This window comes from Dipodomys spectabilis, unplaced genomic scaffold (genome assembly GCF_019054845.1).
Source record: "Dipodomys spectabilis isolate Male_0828 unplaced genomic scaffold, ASM1905484v1 ptg000132l, whole genome shotgun sequence".
In the NCBI taxonomy this organism is placed as follows: Eukaryota; Metazoa; Chordata; class Mammalia; order Rodentia; family Heteromyidae; genus Dipodomys; species Dipodomys spectabilis.
In genome coordinates, this window is record NW_024870809.1 from 6591669 (window position 1) to 6617594 (window position 25926).

The following is a 25926-nucleotide window of genomic DNA, read 5'->3' on the forward strand; positions in this document are numbered from 1 at the left end:
CATATGGCTACACAATTACCAGTGTACCTGACATTATGTACTATGCATTCTAATATTCAGAAGGAAGGAATTCCTGAACATATTATTTTCCCCCAGTATCTTAATAAAGGAAAGTTTCTATAACTCTAATAATTATTTGTACCAGTAAAATACAAATTATGTATTAAATGTTCATTGATAGTCATATAGATCATATGAATCAAGCTCTACATGTTAAAAACAAATCAGAAGTCATGAAAATCTATATGATTTTATAGTTCACAAGTATTTATAAGTGAAAGTAATTATTGGTTATTTATTAGGTCATTTTGTTACCAAAGGATAAAGAGATATAAACCACTAAGTAGTAAAAAATTAAATGCTTTCTCTAATAGACAAGAATATTTAATATCATTCTTTTCATTTCTAAAACAATTTTTGAGCCACCTAATATTTTATAAGGGAGTCAACAACACAAGATGGAAGAAAGACAGCCTCTTCAACCAATGACAGAACCAATGCAGAAAACTAAAGTTAGATCCTTCTATATAACCTGCACCAGAATCAATTCCAAATGGATCAAAGACCTCAATGTAAGATCAGATATCCTGAAAACATTACAGGAAGGGTTAGGGGAAACACTAGTGGTCCTTGTCATGGATGGAATTACTTAAGTAGAGATCCAGAATCACAACAAATCAAAGAAAGACTAAATGGGATTACATCAAATTGAACGGGTTTTGCATGGTAAAGGACATAGCTAGTAAGATAAAAAGCCCACAGAATGGGAGAAGATCTTTACTAGCTATGCATCAGACAAGGGCCTCATATCTGAAATATACTCAGTGCTCAAAAAATTAAACCCTTCCAAAAGCAAATCCTTAAAGAAACAACAATCCAATTAATAAATGGACTAAAGACTTAAAGAGAGACTTCTCCAGAGAAGAAATAAGAATGGCCAATAGACACATGAAGAGATGTTTGACATCTCTGGCCATAAAGGAAATGCAAATCAAAACAACATGATACTCCACTTTACCTCAATTACGATGGCCATTATCAAGAAAACTAACAATAGCAGATGCTGGAAGGGCTGTGGCCAAAAGGGAACACTACTACCCTGTTGGTGGGAATGTAAACTTGTTCAACGCCTCTGAAAAGCAGTATGGAGGTTCCTCAAAAGACTGCATATAGAGCTTCCCTATAATCCAGCAATCCCACTCCTGGGCATTTCCCAAATGACCACAAACCATGTTACACCAGCACAAGCATGTTCATTGCAGCCTTGTTTACCATAGCCAAGATATGGAATCAACCCAGATGATCCTTGGTAGATGAATGGAACAAGAAAATATGATATATATACACAATGGAATTCTATGCTTCCATCAGAAAGTATGACATTGCCCATTCATAAGGAGATAGAAAGACGGGGAAATTATACTAAGCGAAGAGAGACCCAAACAAACATAGGCTGCCTGGTTTCCCTCATTTGTAATAATTATATTGTGCCTATACATCTTCAAGTAAATCCAGTGGATAGTAAAAGACAATTACACTTGGATATGGTTAATTAAAATGCAGTCTAAACATTTACACAATGAGAACAAAGGAGGATATTCTCAGGAGAGGATCACAAAGGCTCAATAGCTATGTGCATATGAACATATAAAATGATGCTTATTGAAACAAACTCCAAGAAATGTAAGCAAGAGTTGTTTTTTGTATTGTTGTATTGTTTGCACTTCTTTTTCTTTTTTTATTTTCTTGTAAAGATGCTGTACAGAGAGGTTACAGTTACATTAGTAAGGTAATGAGTACATTTAATGTCAGGCATTATTACTGTGTTTCTTTTTCTTTCTTTCCTTTTTTCCTTTGCTTTATTCCCTTCTGTTGCTGTTTTTATTTCAGTACCTTTTGTTTTGTATATAAGTTTATTTGATTTGGGGAGGGGAAGGAGAAACCCAGAAATTGTGGGACAAAGGGTGAACCATTTCAGCAGTGAAACCCACTAGACTGTATGTTGAGAATGAATTATACAACTTGGGGTGTAGGGAAGTGGGGAGGGGAAAACTGGGAAAAAAGGATGGAGGGGGATGACACTGTTCAATAGCAAATATACTAATCCCTCTGTATATCACCTTTACAATAAATTTTTAAAATAAAAATAATAAATTTTGGCTGGTGCTTCACCACTTGAAGTATGCTTCCAGTCTAGCTTTTTTGTTGACTAATTGGAAATGGAGTCTTGAAAACTTACAGGCCCAGACCAGATTCAAACGGTGATCTTCTAGATGTCAGCCTCCCTGAGTAGCTAAAATTACATGTGTGAACCACTGGAGCCCAGCCTAACACCATTAAAAAAAAAGTATTTGTTTATATTTTTGTTTATGTGGTACCAAAGAAATGAACCTAGGGCCTCATGCAGTCTAGGCTTGCACTCTACCACTAAGCCACATTCCCAGTCCCCTAATGCTATTTTTGAACAATGTTACAGAGGTTAATTTTGTATGTGTGCTAGTACCATGAACTCAGGTCCTGAGCACTATTCCTTAGGTTTTGCTCAAGGCTAGCACTCTACCACTTGAACCACAGCTCCCGTTCCAGCTTTTACTTTTTGGCAGTTAATTGGAGGTCAGAGTCTCATGGACTTTCCTGCCTGGTTTGGCAGGAAAACTGTGATCATCAGCTCTCAGCTTCTTTATTAGCTAGAATTACAGATGTTGAGCCACTGGCACCTGGCTCAGATGTTAATTTTTATAAAATAAATTACAAATTGAAATTTTCTTTTTTTTGGGGGGGTCTGATCATGGGGCCTGAACTCTGGGCCTGGGAACTGTCCCTCAGCTTTTCAGCTCAAGGCTAGCGCTCTACCACTTGAGCCACAGCGCCACTTCCAGCTTTTTTCTTTTTGCTTATGTGGTGCTGAGGAATCGAACCCAGGGCCTCAGGCATGCAAGGCAAGTGCTCTACCACTGAGCCACCTTCCCAGCCCCCAAACTGAAATTTTCTTGAATGGTAAGATTAGTGCTAAATGTTTAATGATGCCAAAGTCCTTTAAAAACTTTATACTTTATTCTTTATACTGAGTTTATAGATTATAGCACTACCGTTAGTATACAAGAATCAAAATTCTTGTCACTATAACTATAACCTTTGCTATATTGGATAGCAATTTTTTTCCAAACTCAGAGATGAAGACAGCATGATATTCACAAATATAAAATATTAACATGGTGTAAAACTATGGAGTAGCATGGCATATGAATTCTACACATCTTTTGAGCACAGCTAGTAACAGGATCAACCTACTACCAAAGTAATAAGATGCTTATCTGAGGAAAAAGACAGAACTCAATTAACTTTAAACACTGAGATAACATCTTTTATTACCAGTTTCTGGTATCTAATCTTTTATTGGGCTTTTATGTTAATATTTGAATTTTTCATCTACTCCTAAATTCAGTGCACTTTCTTATAGTGCTCCTCCCACTCTGAACTAAATTGGATTTACTTTTTTGAAGGAAAAGTACATGAAATGGCCAGACATGCATTGTCTCTGGAGGAATTTCTCAGTACAAATGAAAATATATTCTGTTGATGCTACTACAAAATCATCTGAGAGCATTCAAGCTCTACTGAGCACTCGGAGAAGTGGAACACTCTGGTGTTGGGTTGAGAATACTTGAAGGCAAGAGAATGACATAAAGGAATAATAATTATGGCAATATAGACCCGAGCAGATACAATGGTAGTAGGATGCAATACTCAGATTCTGTACATATAATGAGTGTCAAACCAACAATATTTGCTGATGGCAGTTACATGGGAAGTGAGAAAAAAGGAAGAATAAAGAATAACTTCAAGATTCCTGGATAGAGGTCAAAAGAAATTCTTTAGAAAATGGGTATAATGATAGTGTATTTTTGTGATGATGGGGAAGATATAGAGGAAATGGTGACATTACTAAAAGTAGAAGTCTGAGTCAAGACAATTGCTGGAATTATGTATTCAAAAGACAAAATGGAGCTGATGGCTCATGCCTGTAATCATAGTTACTGAGGTGGCTGAGATCTGAGGATCACAGTTTAAAGCCAGCCTGGGCAGGAAAGTCTGTGAGACTCTACAGAGCGGCTCAGGGACAGAGCTCAGGCCCAGAATTCAAGCCCCATGACTGGCAAAAAAAAAGACAAAATGAGGTCTTGTACATGAGGAAGAGAGTTGATTATTGCAAAGCAACTGTTCATACACAGGAACAGAAAACAATCAGAGGAGTAGGATAGAGACTCAGATAGAGATAGGCCAGTAAATGGGAAAGTACTCTTTTCATGGCTTCAAAAAAATTTTTAGTGGCATAAGATACAAGTTGATAGTAGAATTGTAGGAGGTATTGGAGGTCTATAGTATTGTATAATAGTAATTCAGTAGTACAATAAATAGCTAAGAAGACATAATATGTTTCAAGGGTAGCATTAAGATTCATCTCAGGATTGTGGTTATAAATGTAAAGTGAGACCAGTCAGTATAGCTTAAGTGTTTTTCTGTGATTTCAGCTATGTGAGGTAGAGACACAATTTATTGGGAAGTAGATTTCAACCAGAGCTGGATTTTTTTAGGTTATTATTATCTTTCAGAGTTGGATTTTGCCAACTAGTGTATACAACTTTCCAAATTCATAGCTTCTGCTATGAATGGATTCAAATAAATTCAGAAGCCTGGCAACGGTGGCTCACACCTGTAATCCTAGCTACTCAGGAGGCTGAGATCTGAGGATCATGGTTCAAAGCCAGTCCAGGCAGGGAAGTCCGTAAGACTATTAACTCCAATAAACCCCTAGAAAACCGGAAGTGGTGCTGTGGCTCAAGTGGTAGAGCCCTTGCCTTGAGCTGAAGAGCCCAGGGATAGTGCCCAAGACCAGAGTTCATGCCCCATGACTGACAAAAAAATAAAAATAAATAAATAAATAAATTCAGATTACAAACCCTGACATCTCTCTTGAACATATATACAGGCTTTCATTTTCTTGCAATAATTCCCTCTATAATATCATATACGAACCACTGATATATCATTTACATTGAATTAGATTATTGTAAATAATCTACAGATGATTTAAAATGTCTAAGAGGATGCATATAAGTTATATGCAAAAGCAACAGTATTTTACATAGAGAGAGATTGAACAGCCAAAGAAATTGAGTTGTATACATGGGAGTGACCACAGAATTAGTAAGGAGAAAAGTGAGGGTAGGGGCAGGGGCAGTAAAGAACTGTTTAAAGATGTCAGGATCAGGCTACTGAATTATAGGTAATTCCCTATTCAATAACACTTTGATGCTTTTGCTCTGCTATTACTATGTTTTGTATCCTTTATAGATCAGTGTTAAAATATGATAGAAAATAGGAACATATGACTTGGCATGAAGCCTAGCATGGTATTATGCATGATTAGATCTTTAAACATACCTTGTCATGAAATTCAGCTGTGTCAGTTTTCAATCCAACATACACATATGCATATAAATGTAACATGGGAGGGGGCACCTTTGGGCAATGACTACAGTTACTTTTGTATAGTGTGTGTGTGTGTGTGTGTGTGTGTGTGTGTGCACGCGCGCGTGCGTGCGTGTGCTGGTCCCAGGACTTGAATTCAGGGCCTTTAGCTTTTTATGCTCAAGGGAGGTCCTACTACTTTAGCCACAGCTCTGCTTCCAGCTTTTTTGGGGGCAGTTAATTGGAGATCAGAGTCTCATAGACTTTCCTGCCCTGTTGGCTTCAAACCACATGCCACAGATCAGCTTCCTGAGTAGCTAGGATTACAGGCAAGAGCCACTGGAGCCCAGCTATTTTGGAGTTTATGAAGGATTTTGGAGTTTATGAAGGTTTTTTTTCCTCTGTACTTTTTAATTCCTAAATTTCCCTAATTGAGCATTAAATGTTTTTGTTTTTGTTTTGTTTTGTTTTTTTGGGTCCGGTTGTGGGGCCTGAACTCTGGGTCTGGGCACTGTCCCTCAACTCTTCAGCTCAAGGCTAGCACTCTACCACTTGAGCCACAGTGCCACTTCTGGATTTTTTCTTTTTGCTTATGTGGTGCTGAGGAATCGAACCCAGGGCCTCATGCATGCAAGGCAAGCACTTTACCACTGAGCCACCTTCCCAGCCCTAAATGTTTTTATAATTTAAAAATGTTTTTTAAAAGGACTTATGTATTTACACCCATTTGTAATTAATTACAAGCTGTGTTCTTGGCTGAAGTGTTAAAGACTTAGTCAGAATTAAGTTCCTTGACAAGTGATAGGAAATAAAAGATTTGAGAAGATGGAAGTTGACATATTTTTTAAAATGACCAGATAGACATAGACATAGATTTTGGTCTAGCAACTAAAGTATAATAAAATGCCTGACAATGAAATTATCATTGAAATATTAAAAATATTTTAACTTTGGAAAAAAGGAATATTGACAAACCTGCTTCCTGCTTTGAGCTCTTGCATTCCGTAGTCTTCGTGCAGAATAAAAGATAAAATAGCCCACAGTTGCTGCAGTAATAATGAAAAAGGACACGGAAACGAAGAAAATTGAATAGTGATTCACCCAAGGGCCATGTTTTTTCCCTACTTCGATGACCATGGTTACTTGGATGCCTCTTTGAATAGAATGTAGAATTTTTGTTCCTTTTAGATTGCCAATCATGATTGCAACAATGTCTCCTGCACCTGTAAAAGAAAGTGAATCCAGTTTTACTTTAATATTCTTAATTTAAAATCCAATTGTTAACCCAATTTAAAATGAGACCAAATGAGGCAAAAGGATATACCTTCATTCAATGAGCATTTATCAGATACCTACTACAGGAGATATAAATGTGCATGAAACTGGGTTTCTGATCCGTAGAAGCTCATAATTGAGTAAAAAATCTATTATGCCCCTGTTTTCACTGTATTGGATGTTGGTATAATTTGGGGATGGGAAGGGAAAAAGCTTGTTTAAATAGGGACACAGGTGGACCCATTGCAACAATGAGATGTACAAGATGTTATATTGAAAAATGAACTTTACAACTTTGGCAGGATGGGGGGGAGATGGGAGGGGAGGGCAGGGATGGTAAGGGGAAACAGAGGAGGAGGCAACAATGCTTGATAAGAAATATACTCATTACTTTGCTCATGTAATTGTAACCACTCTGTGTATGGTATTTTCATAATAAAAAACTTATTAATAGAAAAAAATAAAAAAGAATCTATTATGTAAAATAGATACCTCCCCTCTATTCAGATTAATTACCAGTCACTCAACAATATTGTCTTTGGGCAGTACAATGAAGGCTTGCTTATTGACAAATAGTACCTTGGATGATAGAAAATAGAACTTAAATCTTAGGGAATCTGAGATTTGGGAAACAGAAAAACATGTAGCTATATATTTTCCAGTTTATAAGATGATGGGTTATCATATGCACCCACTACTCACAAGTACAAGTATTTAAGTATCAGGATAGTAATCTGAGACAACACAAATGCCCCATTTTTCTATATCTTCAAAAGCAATGTAGAGGTTGTTCAAGATACTTGGGAAGAGGAAGGAGATCAAGGAGATGGTGGCAGGGGAGGGACAAGGGAGGGAAATGGGGGATGAATATGATTAAAGTAGATTTTAATACGTGTGTGAGAATGTTGTTATGGGTCATGTTATTTTTACAATTAATATATGTTATTAAAAATTAAAGAATGAAAAATTTGTTCAAGGTGCTCTGTGTTTTACATAGATCTGATCAGGTTAGCAATTGATAGAAAGGTATTTTTCTGCCTAGGGGTTATAGCTAAGAGGTAGAGCATTTATCTAGCATTTTCAGGGCCATGGGTTTGATTCCCAGCACTACAAAGAATAAAAAAAACAGAAATGTTCAATTAAGGACAAGCATGAAATCAGACTAATTTTATTACTACAAGCCCAATGTCTATAATAACATCTTTTTGTTCCCAAATATATGCTTTTCTTGGAAAAATGACATTGTTCCCAATGCTCTGAGAATATCATATTGTTCATTCCATTCCAATGCTTATCAAGACTATATTCCTCCTACTTTATATGACTCAAGATTAATAAACTTAGGCAAATAATAGAGCTCTTTGAATGCTAAGGTATTGCCAGTCTGAGAAACTTCCCATTGGTATTAGGTTTAGACCCGAATCTAGGTTAATGATCAAACTCTGATCTGCAATAAGCAACCACACACAAACAAGAATCTAAAAAGACCTTTAGACAAGAATTTAAACATAAAAGTACAATTCTAAAATACTATTGATATTTCCAAAGATCAAATTAAGGGTATAAATCTTAAATGCTAATATACATTGTAGAATTTCTGTATAAGTAATTGCTTATAGTCAAAATAGTCAAAATCTTCAATAGTCAAAATCTTCAAAAGATCAGGCCACAAAGAAATATCTCATAGTACATATTTTTTGATCTTCTTCTTACTTGGAGTTATTATTTTCCAAAAATATATATTTAAGGGGTCTCATTATAGATCCTTAAAGACTATTTTTACATATGGAGCCATTTAGTTAAACTCTCTTCTAACTCTACTAATTTGTGATCATTCAGTGTGATAGCGGTTAATGATGCTCTTCTTTCATTTACACGGGAAAAAAATTCAAAAGCAGTGGGAAGTGGAGTCTGAAATATAGGTATCTCCTAGTTCATCTTCTCAATGTGAATATATGACCTAAATGTTTCTGATGGGTCTGGAGAACTGGTCATTTTGCAAGAGGGTTACTTTTTTTCAATTTATGGGCTTTACATTTCTAGCTATGACACTACAAGCACAGACATTATTTATCTTTATTACTGCAGACATTATTTGCCTTTGTTACTATATGCCACCTTTCAAGATAAGGTGTAGTTATAGAGTTGTAATTAGGGTTTGGGGAGTGACTCCATTGATAGAGCAACTGTCTAGTACATCTGAGTTCATACTTCAGTGCGCGCGCGCGCACACACACACACACACACACACACACACACACACACACACAAACTTGCAGGAGGCTGAGTAGCTGAGATCTGAGGTTGCTATTTGAGGCTAGTTCAGGAAGATAAATCTAGGAGAAGCCATCTTCAATTAACTAGCAAAAATTTATAGGTCTAACTCAAATGGTAGAGTGCCACCTATAAGTAAAAAAGTCAGGCAGAGTGCAATGCTCTGAGTTCAAGCCCCAATACTGGCACAAAAAAGAGAAAAACATATACCCAATATATCAAACTTTTAATTTTTGATACTATAAGCTGTATAATACTTGAACACAGATAATTATAAAATTGGAGCTTTGGAATATGCAACATTTTTAAGTATTTCTTTTTTTTTTTTTTTTTTTACTCTGTGGATATTTATTCTACTTCAAGTAACAAAACCTACGAAGTCCTGTGTTGTAATGTACAGTGATATAACACTCTGAAATACAAAATACAATGTACAGAAATTTCTATCAAGTAAACCTAAAGAAACACACTTGATTTTTACACAGGTATTTAAATTAGAAAAATTTGCTTTATACGTAAAAAAAATCTGTGCATCATATTAGATGTTGCAACTTTTACTCACTTCAATGTTATTTAGCTACTGACACTTGGTGTGTATCACCAGACAGTCCAAAGCGCTGTCAATGTTTTCTCAACTGAAAATTTGTGTTATAAAGTGAAAAATCTGTAGTGATGTATAATGGAATAAAAGACCTCAAAGAACAAATGAAATTTTTTAAGTATTTCTTAAGTCACAGATATGGCCTTCAGATATGTTTTTGCTTAAGAGAAATTAGGTTTTCCTTCTTTTACAAGATATGAGGTGGGTGGCAGGAGAATATATTGACCATTGTGGTAAGAGATTACCACAAGGCAAGTCAAGAAATGTGCATTGTTTACATAGCAGGAACAGTGCTGTATTATCTCTCCATAATCCATATTCATAATGCTATATATAGTCTAACAATAAAAACATGTCTTACTTATGTAACTGCAATCCCCCAACACATAACCTTTTCAATTAAAAAAGAAAATTAAAAAAACCCAAAGATTGCTGGGTCATAGGGGAGCTATACGTGAAGTCTTTTGAGGAACCTCCATACTGCTTTCCAAAGTGGTTGAACAAGTTTACATTCCCACCAACAATGAAGTAAGGTTCCCTTCTGTCCACATCCCCTCCAGCATCTCTTGTTGTTAGAGTTCTTGATTTTTGCCATTCTAACGGGAGTGAGGTGGTATCTCAATGTTGTTTTGATTTGCATTTCTTTTATGGCTAGGGATGTTGAGCATTTCTTCATGTGTCTATTGTCCATCCTTCTTTCTTCTTCAGAGAAGTTTCTCTTTAAGTGTTTAGCCCACTTATTTATTGGGCAGTTGTTTCTTTGAGGATTTGTTGTTGGGGGATTTAGAGCTCCCCTATGACCCAGCAATCCCACTTTTGGGCATTTACCCAAATGTTTACAAACAAGACCACACTAAAGCTACTAGCACAACTATGTTTATTGCAGCATTATTTACCATAGCTAAGATATGGAACCAGCCCAGATGCCCCTCAGTAGATGAATGGATCAAGAAAATGTGGTATATATACACAATGGAATTCTATGCCTCCATCAGAAAGAATGACATTGCCCCATTTGTTAGGAAATGGAAAGGCTTGGAAAAAGTTATATTAAGTGAAGTAAGCCAGGCCCAAAGAAACATAGGTCCCATGGTTTCCCTTATTTGCAATATCTAGTATATGTATGAGTCAAGCGGAAAGGTCAGATAATGTGATGTTAGGAAAATCAACCCTTAGATATGTATTTTAATGTTTTTTCTTTCATGCATTTGTTTCTAACGCATTTATAAGATTATTTCTTTGTTGCTTTGTATGTGCCTCCCCCACAGTATAACCCCTGCTTTCACCATATTTGATGCCAGTATAACTTGTAGAGGAGATGGGGAAAAACAAGTCGTTTAAGGATACAGGTGGACCTGTTGCAACAATGAGAAGTACAAGTTGTCATGTCGAAAACGAGCTTTACAAGGTTGGTGGGGGGAAATGTGGGGGGGAGGCGGGGAGGATTGGGTGTAGGGGGGAGGCTGGGAAGGGATGTGAAGGGTAAACAAAGGAGGAGGCTGCAATGCTTGATAGAAATGTATGCATTATCCTGCCCATGTAATTGTAACCCCTCTGTACAGTGTGTTCACAAAAAAAATAAAAGAAAAATGTTAAAAAAAAAACCAAAGAATCATCTTTCTAATCATATAAAAGATGTATTTTCAAGTATTAGGATATAGCTACTCCCCTCCCCAAACCCTTGCAGTACTGCTCCCCTTCCAGTGATCCCAGTCAGTTAATAACACAACAAGCCTTTTGATCACCTGTTTTAGTAAGCACAGAATCATAAGAGTTTTCTTTTGTTTATATTTATTTGTGCATATACTATGGCTTAACCTCAGAGCCTTACATTCTTGCTTGGCATTTGTTACTCAAATGACTTGGAGCCTCTACCACAGCTCCAGTTCTGACTTTTTTGGCTGGTTAATTGGAGCTAAAAGTCTGTTGAACATTTCTTATGGGCTGGCTCTAAAACATGATCCTTAGATCTCAGATCTTCAGATACTCTTGAGTATCTGGTGCTGGGCTCAGAATCATGTTTGATTTTTTCATTGCTCACCTACCCACTCATAGTGATGCTATTTATTTTCTTTCTGTCTCCCATTACCAGAACCTTCTTTCTTTTCCAGTGGCATTAGTATTAGCTTTTATAATTCCTTTGCCTAAACTATTCCAGTAACCTCAAGTAACACCTTGGTCACCATATCTCCACTATACTTGAAGTTTTGTTTATCAAATACCTTCAAGCCCAATATCCTTAAACATAGCCTCTTAAAGTTTCAGCAAAGTCTACCTTCCTATTTGCCTATTTCCATCACTTGCTTGGATCATGCTTCATCCTTGTTCAGAAACAAGATCTGACTCCTTAGCCTAGCATGTCAAGCCTTAGATGATCTGGTCTTGACTGACTTTTGGAGCTTGGTGTATCTTCCTATATCCCCACTTCATGAATAGTGCAGTCTACTCATATCGTACTATCTATTGTAAATTACTACTCATAAACATTCTGTTCCTTCTCCTCCCTTAGCTTAAAATGTCTTGCATCTGTTCTGACAATCCTCCCTTCTTTGGTTACCTATGTTTTACTGAATATCCACCTCAAATGTTGCCCCTTAAAAATTTAGACTAATAGACAAAAAGTTTGAAAAATTGATTTGGAAAGTATGAGGTAGATTCCAAGGGTGGATACTCAAAAACATACTCACCATTATAGTTAGATGAAGTTTTAACCTAGGAAAGTCAAATAATGTAGAATTCCCACCTTTTAAGTGAGAAAGTAAATGCTTGCTCTTTGTTACTTGTTACTTGTTTTTTGCAAGGACCTCCCTTCCCCTGGTCCTAGGGACTTGACCTCAGGACCTGGGTGCTATCCCGTGGCTTTTTTACTCAAGGTGGCACTCTACTGGTTGAGCCACAGCTCTACTTTTAGCCTTTGTGTGGTTAATTGAGGTAAGAGTCTCAAAGACTTTCCTCCCCAGGCTGGCTTTAAACAGTGGTCCTCAGATATCAGCCTCTTGAATAGCTAGGATAACAGGCATGAGCTACCAGGGCCTGGCTCTGTCAACTATTTATAGTTTCATTTTGCTTTGCATCTCAGTTGGCATGCTACTCCCTTTCTAAGTTCAGAACTTTTTCAGGCCAGGTGGTGTCATGCACCCTTGTAATCCCAGCTACTCAGGAAGCAGAAATAAGTGAGAATGGAAGTTTAAGGCCAATTTGAGTAAAAGGGCAGTAAGATCATAATGAAGTCAGGTATGGTGGCTCATAACTGCAATCACATAGGATGCAGAGTTGGAAGGATGGCAGTGTGAGGACAGCCCAACTAGAGAGTTAGTGAAAGTTCATCTTAGAAGAACAAGCTGGGTATGGTGACACATAGTTGACATCCTAGCTACCCAGGAGGCATAGGTAGGAGGGTTTTGGTCTGAGTTTGACAGTAAGATACAAGCAAGACTCTCTGAGAAAATTGCCTTTAGGGCAGAGAATTCCACAATTAACTACAGTAATGCCTTTCTTATGTGGTACTATCAGGAGATTAGATGATTCACATAGGTAAAATTTATATGTAACAAGCACTTAATAGCTTTACACAAATAATTTTCTTTTTTGGTTGTACTAAGGCTTGAACTCAGAACCTCATGCATTTGTACTACCTTAGGTTCTTATTCTAGGAAGAACTATAATAATTTTGAATGGGCATTTTATTTTGTTTTGTTTTGTTTTTGGTCAGTCATGGGGCTTGAACACTAGGACTGGGCGCTGTCCCTGAACTCTTCAGTTCAAGGCTAGCACTCTACCACTTGAGTCACAGCGCCACTTCTGGCCTTTTTTGTGTATGTGGTGCTGAGGAATCGAACCCATCGTCTCATGCATACGAGGCAAGCACTCTACCACTGAGCACCTTCCTAGCTCCTTGAATGGGCATTTTAAAATAATCAAAGACTACTCAGGCACTGGTCTCTCACACCTTTAATTCTAGCTACTCAGAAAGCTAACCAGACTGGAGGGGAAAGTCTGTGATACTCTTATCTCCAATTAACCACCAAAAAGCCGGAAGTGAAGGTGTGGCAAAGTGCTAGAGCACCAGCTTTGAGTGAAAAAGCTAAAACACAGCCTCCAGATCCTGAGTTCAAGTCCCAATACCAGCACAGACAGACAATAATTGAAGACTGCCTTATTTTTAAACTGGGATACATTGGTTACAATTTACTATTGACACTTGATCAACTTTGTAAGCTGTTATTAAGCACGGTAGTAATATTATTTGTCCCCAAACTGTTTTGATTTTTACCAATGTCATATGTCTTTGGAACTCAAATGGACCTTGAAGAACATCCAGTCTGACCCACATTTTTTGGTTATGGGGATTGAACTCAGGACCTGGGTACTGTCCCTGAGATTTTTTCCAGAAGGCTAGTGCTCTACCACGTTGAGCCACAGTGCCACTTTTAGTATTCTTGTGGCTAATTGGAGATAACAGTCTGTCACAAACTTTCCTGCCTAGGTTGGCAGATCTCAGCCTCCTGAGTAGCTAGGATAACGGTCATGAGTTACCTTCACCCAGCTCTGACCCACTTTGAATATCATGTTGGGCAATATTCTTTGAGGGACAAATATCATTACTTGTTGCTTGCAACAGTGAGTGTCCTCTCTAATTTTATCTTTTTAATCTGCTGTTGGCTCAGAAAAGACCATCAAATCTGGGTCTACAGAAAGGCTAATGCAGGCTTCCAGAGACAGAAAGCCTGAAGGTTTCAGTGCAAGTACTATTTTAAGTTTATGTTGGATTTTTAGTGAAATTGTTGTTTACATCTTGAATTGTGAGTTTTCTCTGTATAACTGAGGCCCCCAGACAAGATTTATCTATAAAGCAGGCCCCTAACATATTCATTTACTCATGTAAATCCTATAAGGTAGGCATTGCTATTGTCCCTACTAAAGATAAAATTTAATTCCCAACACCATACAAAAAGATAAAATTGACTAACCTGCCTAGGACAATTCAACTTGTAAGTGCTAGAACTGGTTTTTGAAGCCAAAATAATTTGGCTTTAGTGCCTTTTAATAATTATTTCACACTATTTCTCTATCTTTAATAAGATCTAGAACTATTAGTGGAATTTAAAAATGAAAATTAAATAGTTTCATTCAAGGGTGCTATTTTAGAGTTTAACAACTAGTTCTCAGGGTCAGTGGCTGTCCTGATTTGTATTGTGTACTAATTTTTAAGGTGTAAATACCCTGGTCATGGTCATATAAATATGGAGTTGGGAGGGAATTGTATAACTAGTTTAGCAATCTAGCTATAACTGACTATTAGACATTACTTAGTCAAATGATAGCCAAGTACAAGTAGTATGCAATTCAAAATTTAACAAACTCATTTTACTTATTGGCTTTTTGGGGGGTTGATACTGATACTGAACTCAGGGCTCTGAACTTGCTCAGTTTGCTTATTCTACTACTGGAGCCAAACTTCCAGCCCTACCATTTACTGGCTATTGTGGAGACTGAGTCTACCTCAGCTGGCTTTATACTATGCTCCATGGGATCTCAGCCTCCTGAGTAGCCAGGTTTACATAGGATAGATATTTATTATGATCATATCTATCTGTGGTCATATTTAGAACTAATACTGAACACTTAATCATCCTGATTGCCAGTGTATTGGGGAAGAAAAAGTGAAGAAAACATTTAAAACACATACAGAAAAACAAGTAGCTGTTTTCATTTTTAACAAGGTTTGAAAAGAATGTCAATTTTTTTTCCAAAAGGAAAAGTTAAAAATAAAATCTTTGGCCTCTGTTAAATACTGAGATAATGTTATTACCTTCTAGAGGAACTCAGAGAACATTTTCAGTGTTCATTTAAGTTGACTTTCTTTAATGAGGGGATGTCAGAGCCTCAGAAGACAAATCCAGTTAAGAAATAATCTGCACTATGGGAGACATTTTATAGTTAATATTCATTCACAATATATAGAAATTGGATCTAAGCTCATGCTGGTAGCCAACTCCTTACATTTCTTTCAAAAAGCTAATGATATTAGAGTGATATAATGATATTATTTGTGAGTATAATATCATAATGATATTATTTGTGAATATGGATTCATTAAAGAAATATATATTGAGTATCAACCATGTAATAAGTTCTACGCTTCTAGACCCACGTACAAAAATGTAAAATAAAGCCGAGCATCGGTGGCTCATGCCTATAATTCTAGCTAGTCAGGAGGCTGAGATCTGAGGATCATAGTTCCAAGCCAAGCTGGACAGGAAAGTCTGTGAGATTTTTAATACCAATTAACTACTCAGAAAAAGGTGGAAGATGTGCTGTGGCTCAAGCGGTAGAGCAGTAGCATTGAACATAAAGAGGCTCAGGGACAGCACCCAGGACCTGAGTTCAAGCCCCAGGACTGGGAAAAAATGTAGAATAAATTCTGAAACACTTCACAACTTAGGGAATGTTCTAAGCAGAATGATAGCATACTTAGGGAACCTTGATATTTGAAACAGGGAGATGAGAATAGTATCTCTTTCAACCAGTGTTCTACTTTTCGTATTAGAAACGAGGAAGTATTCACAATGTTTTTTTAAAAAAATTATGTTTAAGTAATTGTACAAAGAGTGACTTGTAAGTAATAGGGCAACTGAAGGTCAAGGTAGTTATTCTAAAACCAAGATCTCATTTAGTACTGCTTAGATGTCCTGATAGTAAAATGCAGTCAGAATTTGGGGAAGCACTGATATCTAGAAAGAACAAGATCTAAATATGAAGAGCTTTTAATTATTCAACTTTCCCTCTATAGCCAAAACTTTTGGGACAGTTGGGGAAAGTCAACTATTTAAAAGAAGGAAATTAAAACTTATAAGACCTACAATCTAAGTAAGAGATGTTTTCATAAAGCAAAAGAATATACAGAATTTTAAGGTAAATTTGTCTTTCTTACTTCAAAGTCCTGTTTTGAGACAATTTTGATTACTCCCTTTTAATTATTCCTGGTCACAGATGAACCAAATTTCAAACATTTTTTGTGTTGTTCTGGGGCTTGAACTCAGAACCTTGGAGCTGTCCCTGAGCTTTTTCACTCAAGTCTAGTGTTCTACTACTTGATTCATAACTCCACTTCCAGCTCCTGTTTGGGCTGGCATTGAACCATGATCCTCAGATCTCAGTTTCCAGAGTAGCTAGGATTATAGGCATGAGCTATTGGTCCTGAGCTACTGGTCCTGATTAAATTTAATATTTAAGTGGACTGCTTTATACAAGTTCTCTTGATTAAAAAATGTTCTATCATTGTACTTTATCAAAGGAATATACAAATAATTTCTTCAAAATATCTGGAAAGGAATCTGACATCATTATGAAGTGTGACAGTGGCACATGCTTATAATTCCAGTTACTGAAGAAGAATTAAGAGGATCATGTTTTAAGACCACCCTTAATACAGTTAGGAATACTCTATCTCAAAAGCAAGCTGGGTGTGGAAGTATATGAATGTGTTTCCAGCTAATTGGGAGGTGGAAATATAATGGTGGTCCCAGGCAAAGTCAGTATGAGACCCTTTCTGAAAAACAAAAAAGCAAAAGGCTTTGGGGCATGGCTTAAGTGGCAGAGTACTTGGCTGGCAAGTACAATGAACTGAGTTAAATCCCTATTACTAAAAAGATGTCATCATGCTTCTAAGTAGCCTTTAGTTAAAAACTTGTCTATTGCAGAATATGCAGAGTACATGTTAGCTACTGTTTAAAACAACTATTTTTTAAGCATTTTGTTATTAAAAAATAATGTTCAAAGAGAAGAGTGGTGGCAAGGAAGGTGATCAAAATCATTTTTTTATCAGCATTTTTTAAAGCTAACCCATGAAACAGAAGCATACAGTCCTATAGTAGAGCCTTTTCTGCCCTGCGTTTCCAAATACTTCTACTGGATTCTGAAAGTAACAGTGCATCAGGGAATGGAGCATACATTTGGTATAGCACAGAAAGTCTCTGGCAGAGAGAGAAAGTACTCAGGAAACAGTGGATTAAAAAGAAATAGAAGCAACTCTTGAAAAGGTCACAGATGAATAAGTAGTACATGAAACATCACATGTACAGATAAACAATTCCTAGAATTGTTATGAAAAACGTTTAGTCTTGTCTGAACCATTGTGATTTTTACTAGTGGTTATGTTTAACATTTCATTAAGAACCAAAAAAAAGAAGTAGAGCAACAATTCTCCAATTTTCTGGCATTGGGTTCCTCTTATACTCTTTGATGTTATTGATGATCTCAAAGAACTCTATTTAGATAGGTTATTTCTATTGATATTTATCAGGTTAGAAATTCATACTGAAGCAATTTGAGAATATTAATTCATTGATTTAAAATAGTCAGAAATACATGACAATATAATTTATATAATTTTATTTAAAATGACTACATTTCCCAAGAATGTAATATGGAAGAGTTCTACTGTTTATTATTTGGGCAAATTTCTTTAATGTCAGACTTAACAGAACTCTGCTAATGACAGATGGATAGTCATGCTTGCTTCTGCATTAGATCTATTCTGATACATTACTTTAGTTGAGCATATAAACTATATTGATAGTCACATGGGTAATCCAGTTGGAAAATTGAATGTTTCAATAGTTTTTCCATATGAATATTATGTGTGTGTACATTTCAATGATACTATATTAAAACTCAACAAATGGTAATTTCTTATCCATTACACCAAATTAAAATATAAAACTATATTAAAGCACTCTTTGTACTTGGGTTAAATGGAAATTCATTGATCTATCTTGCACATTGAATGGATATTTTCTTTCTGTTCCTGGGGTTTGAACTTAGGGCCTGGGTGCTGTCTCTAAGCTTATGTACTCAACTCTAGTGCTCTATCACTTTGAGCCACATCTCTGATTCTGGCTTTTTGTGGTTAATTGAAGATAAGTGTCTCATGGACTTTCTTGCCTGGGTTGGCTTTGAACCATGATTCTCAGATCTCAGACTCCTGAGTAGCTAGGATTACAGGTGTGTGCCACCAGCACCTGGCTGAATGAATCTGTTACTCACTCATGGTTTTGCAATGTGGTACATTGGTTATCTAGAAAATATTTGTTTACTGAATTAAAATGGTGACTCATTTCAATGAGTCAGTTGTTAATATCAAAAAACTTTCAGTCTGGGAAGTAATCAAGCTCATGTGGTGCTAAAAGTTTTTCAAAATTCTAATTTTTTTTGCTTGATAACAACTTATATCATGGTCACAACCAGTGTCAACTGTTTTCTTTGAAACGACAGACTCACTTTTCATTTTTGAGAAAAAGTCTTCCAAATGTTTTAGTTTGGAAAACCATTGTTTGTTAATAGGTCTTCAAGTTAGAAGCTGTTTGAAGAATCAGCTGGTGATCAGTCTGTCATACAATGCTTTTCCTTCAAACATTGCATTGGGTGTGCTGCAAAAGCACTTTGTAATTACTTCCCATTTCAGCACACAGAAATATACACATATGTAAGCTGTGCAGGTAGAGATTTAATAAATTATTCATATGGATTCATCCTGGACATTCTTAAATGAAACTAGAATATTTTTCCCTGTAAGTCTGGGGGAGGGTGAAAACATAAACACTTCAACACTTCTATCTTAATTTGTTTTAAGATGGCAGGCATTTTATTCACTGTTGCTTTCATGCCATATGTATACATATTACTACAGTGATAAGGCAAATTAATGATGTTATGAAAATATTTTAACTTCATAGGCCACTGAGAGAATCTCAGAAATCAGCAGTCCTTGGATGATATTTTGGGAATTTGGGGCTTAGATCCATGATCCTCAATCTTTAAGTTTGTATGAGAATTACCTGGGGGACTTGTTAAAACATTAAGCCACCTGAGCTCCATTCCCTGACTCAGTGTCTGGAGTGGGATGTGGAAATCTACAGGTTTAACAAGTTCTGTTGGTTATTTTATGCATATGTTCTGTGGACCATACTTTAAAAGCTTTTTCCTCTTTTTAATTGGCATATATTAGTTGTACAAAGGGTTTTCATTGTGATATTTTCATATGAGAAGTACTAAGTTGGCAATTAAGTTGGCACTTGATTGATGCTAAGGTTAAGTAGTTTTGAGAAAGCTACTCAGTCCAAAACAATGCCAAAATTTTCTGAAACTTTGTCAATAGAATTGTTTTTCATATAGAGAAGTTTGAAAATTACCATATTTCTTTTATATTATAATGAATCTCTATTGTTGCCAATATCACCTAAATCACCAACAACAAACTCCTAACTGGTTTCCAAGCTACCAATCTTAGCCCTCCAGATCATTCTCATTGCTGCCAGAGGAATTGTTGTAAAGATAAAAACCACCGAGATTATGATGAGCTTTTTAGCTTTATTTCACCTACAAAATAAAGTGCAACATCTTTTTATAAGATCTGGATTCATCTAGCTTAGATGCCCCAATTTACACCATGTAGTGCAGACTTGTCTTGAAGTTATCTGGTTTACTGGTTCCTCATTAAATTAATAACTTCAGTTAGGTACTGTGTCTTTCATCATCACATCTACAGTATCCAACTTAACACATGCCAAATAAATGCTTGATGAATATAATAATTTGATGGTGAACGCAATTTCAAGTACAATAACCCCTTTTCATCCACAATTTCACTTTCTGCAGTTTTACTTGTAGTCTAAACATATTACATGGAAAACTCAAGGCTGGCATTTGACCACTTGAGCCATACTTCCACTTTGGGCTTTTTTTCTGGCTGGCTTCAAACTACAATCCACAGATCTCAATCTCCTGAGTAGTTAGGGTTACAGGTACAAGCCACAAGCTCATGGCTTCAGTTTAGTTTTTTTTTTTTAAATTTTATTTTATTTGTGAACATACTGTACAGAGGGGTTACAATTACATGGGCAAGATAATGCATACATTTCTTACCAAGCATTGCAGCCTCCTCCTTTGTTTACCCTTCACCTCCCTTCCCAGCCTTCAGTTTAGTTTTTAAAGATAATTATTGTGAAGAGATGCTAAGATATACTTCTTCAAAGATGGCATATCTAGAAAGGACATGTCTGCCTAGAACATGCATATATGTAAAAATTAAACAATAATCTTCCTCTATATACCTCACATTTAGCGTGATGCTTACTGACACAGTGATAACTCTGGAAATGACTATATTGTCAGAGTCGCTCTAATGATGGCAATAATCCTTTACCAACTTGGGGATTGACTATATCTGTTTTAGATTTATTGTGAAAATGCTAGGAAAAATACCGTGTCAGTCCTAAAGTCAAATTCTAACATTGTCATTCTGGATCACCATTCTGGAAACTGGTTGTTTGGGCACATAAAAGGAGATTCAGAGCATAAAAGAGAACCCTTATAGTACCTGGAACAGGCATCTATACAACCTTAAAAATATGTTAGCACTAAGGAAAAGAAAGCAAGATACACTACCACAAGATATTATATATATTGTTTAATGAATAAATAGGGTATTGTGTAATTACATTAAAATTTTATGCTAATGTTATTGTTTTGTTGAGGTAAGATCTCTAGGAGCTAAATTCATCATATGCTACTGCTGCTTATTGTTTTCTGGAAGAATGCTAGTCAGTAAACTTTACAGCATCAATGTATTCAATCCAGGAGGATAATTAAACTGCTATATCCAAAGTTGTAAAGAGTGATAAGACTAGTTGATAGAATGGAGTGAAGCAACTGCAAAAGGTGAAAAATAATCAGAAATATGTTATTTACTGGACAGTAAAAAATGGGTAAGCAGATAGAGGACATTAGGGCTTCTGGGAAAGAAAACTTACACACGTGTCTGAAATTATGGTGATACTTATGCTCTGTGTTCATTAGCTTGGTTTTTGTATAATATAATGCTTTGGGAATTAATTGCTGTTGTATCCAGGGGAAATATATATGGGAATAGCATCAGGTCATAACATATAGACTTAGGATGAAACTGCGATATGGCCTCTGTCAATTGCTACTTTACTCTCACCCTTTCATCTCAGGTGGAATTAGAATAAAAATTTACTCTGTACCTTAAATATTGCCCAGATTTTTGGGGACAGTATTGGGGTTTGAATTCAGAGTCTTTACCTTGCTAGGCAAGTATTTGAACACTTGAATCATGATCAAGTCATGTTTGTTTTAGTTGTTCTCCAGATAGGGTCTCACACTTTTTGCCTGGTCTGACAATGGATTACAATCCTACTATCAAACACTTCAGTATATCAGGGTTATACGTCTTTGCAACCACACCTGGTCCTAGATATGAAAGGACAATAGCCTTTATCAGCTAGATTGTGTTAGTCAGATAAATTAAATAACTTAAAAAGGTATAACAGTTTATTTTGGCTAACATTTCAGAGGCTTCAGTTCATGGTCACTTTGCCTGAGTGCATGGACTTGTAGAAGGAGAAATACCATAGTGAGAAGCACATGGTGGAATAAATCTACTCATCTCATGGTGGCCAGGAAGCAGAGAGACAGGAGGAAGGATAAAGGCCCAAATATCCCCCTTCAAGGGCATATCCTTCCTCTAGGCCCTATGTCCTGAAGACTCCATCACTTCCCAATGCACCACAGGTTGGGGAGCAAACTTATTTGGGGGGGACATACCAGATCCAAACTGTAACACAGACTAAAATATTATTAGCAAGACAAAATGTAATCAAGCTTGATAATGTGAGCTCTCTGAAAGAAAAGACTATACTATTATTTATTTATTGCCTTCTCAATTCTCTCCTCATACCACAACATGCAGCACAGTGCTGGTCATGAAATGGAGTCAAAATTGGGCTTGAATTCAGGTCTTAGGCTCTGTCCCTGAGCTTTTTTGCTCAAGGCTAGTGTTCTACCACTTTGAGCCACAGCACCACTTCTGAGTTTCTGGTGGTTACTTAGAGATAAGAGTCTCACAAACTTTCTTGCCTGGGGTAGCTTTGAACTGCAGTCTTCAGATCCCAGCCTCCTGAGTAGCTAGGATTACAGGCATGAGTCACCAGTACCCAGCTGTAATCAAATATCATAGAAGCTAGCCTCTCCACTATGGCCCATATATTAATAATAAAAACCTCACAAACCTATATACCTGTTTTTATTCTTTCATAATAAATTGCTTTAAATATAAACTATCCTGACATAAAAAGTTCAAAGACATATAACTAAATGTTTGTCATAACAGTTAAAAACATTGTGTAAGTCTATTGGTTTAGTCACTTTCTAACAGGTACAGGACTTAGATTCAGTGACATTGTGAAGCTAGCCTAAAAGCAAAATAAAATAACCTCCTTATTCTCCCAAAAAATATAAAGGAGAAGGCAGAAATTATCAAGTACATGACAATCACTGTGTCCTAAATTGTATTTTAGTTAAGTACTTGGAGATAAAAAGGGTTCTATAGTTAAACAAATTCAGAAAATAAACAAAGTTGAACATGATTTCTTCAGCAGTTTAGAAGCCCTGAGGAATGAATACTGCAGTGATAAAGTATTGCCAGTCACCAAGACTGGACTACAGATGAGGGGGGAGGAGGAAGTTAAGTCATTTTTTTACCATACCACAGTATGCACTAATTATTTTACTTATATCATCTAATTTACCCTTCATAATAACCATATAAGGTGGATACAATTATTATTCTCCATCCCATAGGCGTGGAACTGAGTTTTAAAGAGATTAATTTGGCAAATACCACAACGTTTCTTCATGATTCAGTTTGTGTCTAAATACAAATGTATCTGATTCCCAAATCTCCTCTCTTTACCACTGTACCAGCAAAAGGACTATAGCCATTTTTATTTTGTTGGAGCCCAATCTATTTTTTTCATTAGTGAATATTAACCACACAAAAGGGTTTCATTGTACTATTTCCATAAAGCATGTAATAGACTTTTATCAAACTCATCCTGTGTATAACTTTCATAGTGTATTATATTGATTTTAAGGTGCTTCTGTTTCTTAAAATGAAAATACACAGAAGAGAAAGAAGACAAGGCAGTTGTTTCCACTTTTTGATTATGTGATTTCCCCCCAGCATTTCTCAGTAATTGCTCAGAAAAAATTACAATATGGATGGAGTACTACTGTACTCCTACTGCCTATAAAACAATTATATATTTGAATCTGTGGTAGCAAACAGCTGTGATAACCAAAGAAGTATTATGTTAATTAGTACCCAAGTTGCTAACAAGACTTAGTGAACTAATATTCTCTAATTGCTCACTCTATGCCTAGCACTTTATTTACAACACCATAGAACAAAGTCATTACCATGTCTTTTTTATGAGTAAGATAAATGAGGTACAGGTTAGCAACCTGCCAAATTATCACATATTTATTCATTGATAGAACTGGAACTCAAGCCAAGCAATGTGAGTCAAGGACACCTGTTCTTGCATTGTAATATGCTATCTTCCAATTTCAAATGGAATACACTCACCTTTGGTACAACAGATTGAAATAAAAATAGAGCAATCATGTAGCTTTGCTTACCATCAAAGGATAAGCTGTTGGCTTTATTTACATTACTCAGGTAAGTCATCCCCTTGTGTTGTTAGTCAGACCAACTAAAAAGCATCAGCCAGACAGTAACAGCAAAACAAGAGTGGCTTGGTGGTTAGAAAAAGGGAGGTGACTGGTGATTTTACACTGATTACTTTCATTCTCTCTTTCATATCTTGCCTTCTTGTCAAAATGGTGGTGGAAAACAAGAATTCAATACAAACACCTTCATGAAAAGTACTTTGGTATAAATGTTAGATACTGATTGCTGCTGGTTCTATGAATGAAAACCTCACTCAAAATAATCACATTTTTCTAATCTTCAGTCAAATGGCTGTTGAAATCCTTTAAAATGAAAAAAAATATATTTGAAAATGTACTGATGGCTAAGTCGAGTCATAACTAAGATATATTTGCACAGCTTTGGAGAAAACTACAAATGTTATAAAAATAAACTAACATGGAGAGTCCTTGAGATGAGATAACGTGGAAAAAGAGAGGTAGAATGTTGATAATATAGCAAAGAAACTGAGTATGTAGAGAGAGCTTTTTAGACCAGCCCGGTGAAGAAGCAGATAATAAGCTAAATGTCACAGAACAATCATTAAGAAGAACAACTATAATAGAAATACCTAAAGGTTTATATTTCCAAAGTTTATTTGTAAGCTAATTGTTTGGAACTAGAAACAACATCTTTCCCATAGTAATATTGATAAATGATGTTCAAATTTCCAACAGAGCCCACAGATTATTTTTTTATTTTTATTTTTTGCCAGTCATGGGGCTTGAACTCTGGGCCTGGGTTCTGTCCCCCAGCTTTTCAGGTCAAGGCTAGTACTCTACCACTTGAGCCACAGCACCACTGCCGGTTTTTTCTGCTTATGTGGTGTTGAGGAATTGAACCCAGGGCCTCATGCATGCAATGTACTCTACCACTAAGCCACCTTCCCAGCCCTCCCACAGATTATCGCATGATAAAATGCTTTATGGATTGAAAATTGCAAAGCAAATAGAAATCATTTAATCCAAATTTGTAATTAAAGTTTTAGAAATAATATCACCACACTACTTAAAGCAAAACAATCATAAGCATTTAAAATTATCTTGAATAGTGGAACATGAGAAAATACCTGGTTAATCAGGAGGATCACATGGTTGATTGGAGGTTTGGGTGGAGATTGGAGGAGTGAATACATACACATTGAAGGACATTGGGTACTGAGAGCACTGGCTTGTTATGGGAAATTTCTTTTCCAAAGAATCAGAATCATAGAGTAGGAAGCAACATTTTTAAAAAATTTTATTGTCAAGGTGATGTTCAGAGGGCTTACAGTTATATAAGTAAGGGAATGATTATATTTCTTGTCTAACTTGTTACCCCTTCCCTAGTTTTTCTCCCTTTTTTCCCCCTCCCCATTCCCCCCTCCCAAATTGTACAGATCATTTCCAACATATTGTCTTGTGAGTATCACTGTTACATAGATTCCCCCTTTGGGAAACAACATTTTTAAAAAGAAAAAAGAAAAGGAAAATGGAAGAAGAGAGAGAGACAGAGAGAGAAACAGGGAGAGAATGATAATAAATGTGTGTGACAGTGAGAAAGAAAGAGGTGTGAGTACCTGAGGTAGAATTAGTGAGGTTATGCAGGGCTAAGTAAGTGTGTAGAAAAGTAGGGCACAAAAAGCATCTTAAAAAGAAGTGGTACCAATGCAACTCTTGATTTTAATAGCTTCATATGCAAACCACCAACTGGTAGTTTCATATAGCAGAATGTAATTTCAAGGGAAATTAAC

General features: G+C 36.2%; 1 protein-coding gene across 1 annotated transcript in view; it reads right to left on the reverse strand.

The window, feature by feature from the left end:
- Positions 1 to 25926, reverse strand: part of Rnf128 (ring finger protein 128) — a 60862-nt gene that overhangs the window by 24167 nt on the left and 10769 nt on the right. Inside the window, exon 2 of the mRNA XM_042690062.1 lies at positions 6448 to 6695. Within this exon, the coding sequence (XP_042545996.1) occupies positions 6448 to 6695 (248 nt within the window). The remainder of the gene's footprint in view (positions 1 to 6447; positions 6696 to 25926) is intronic.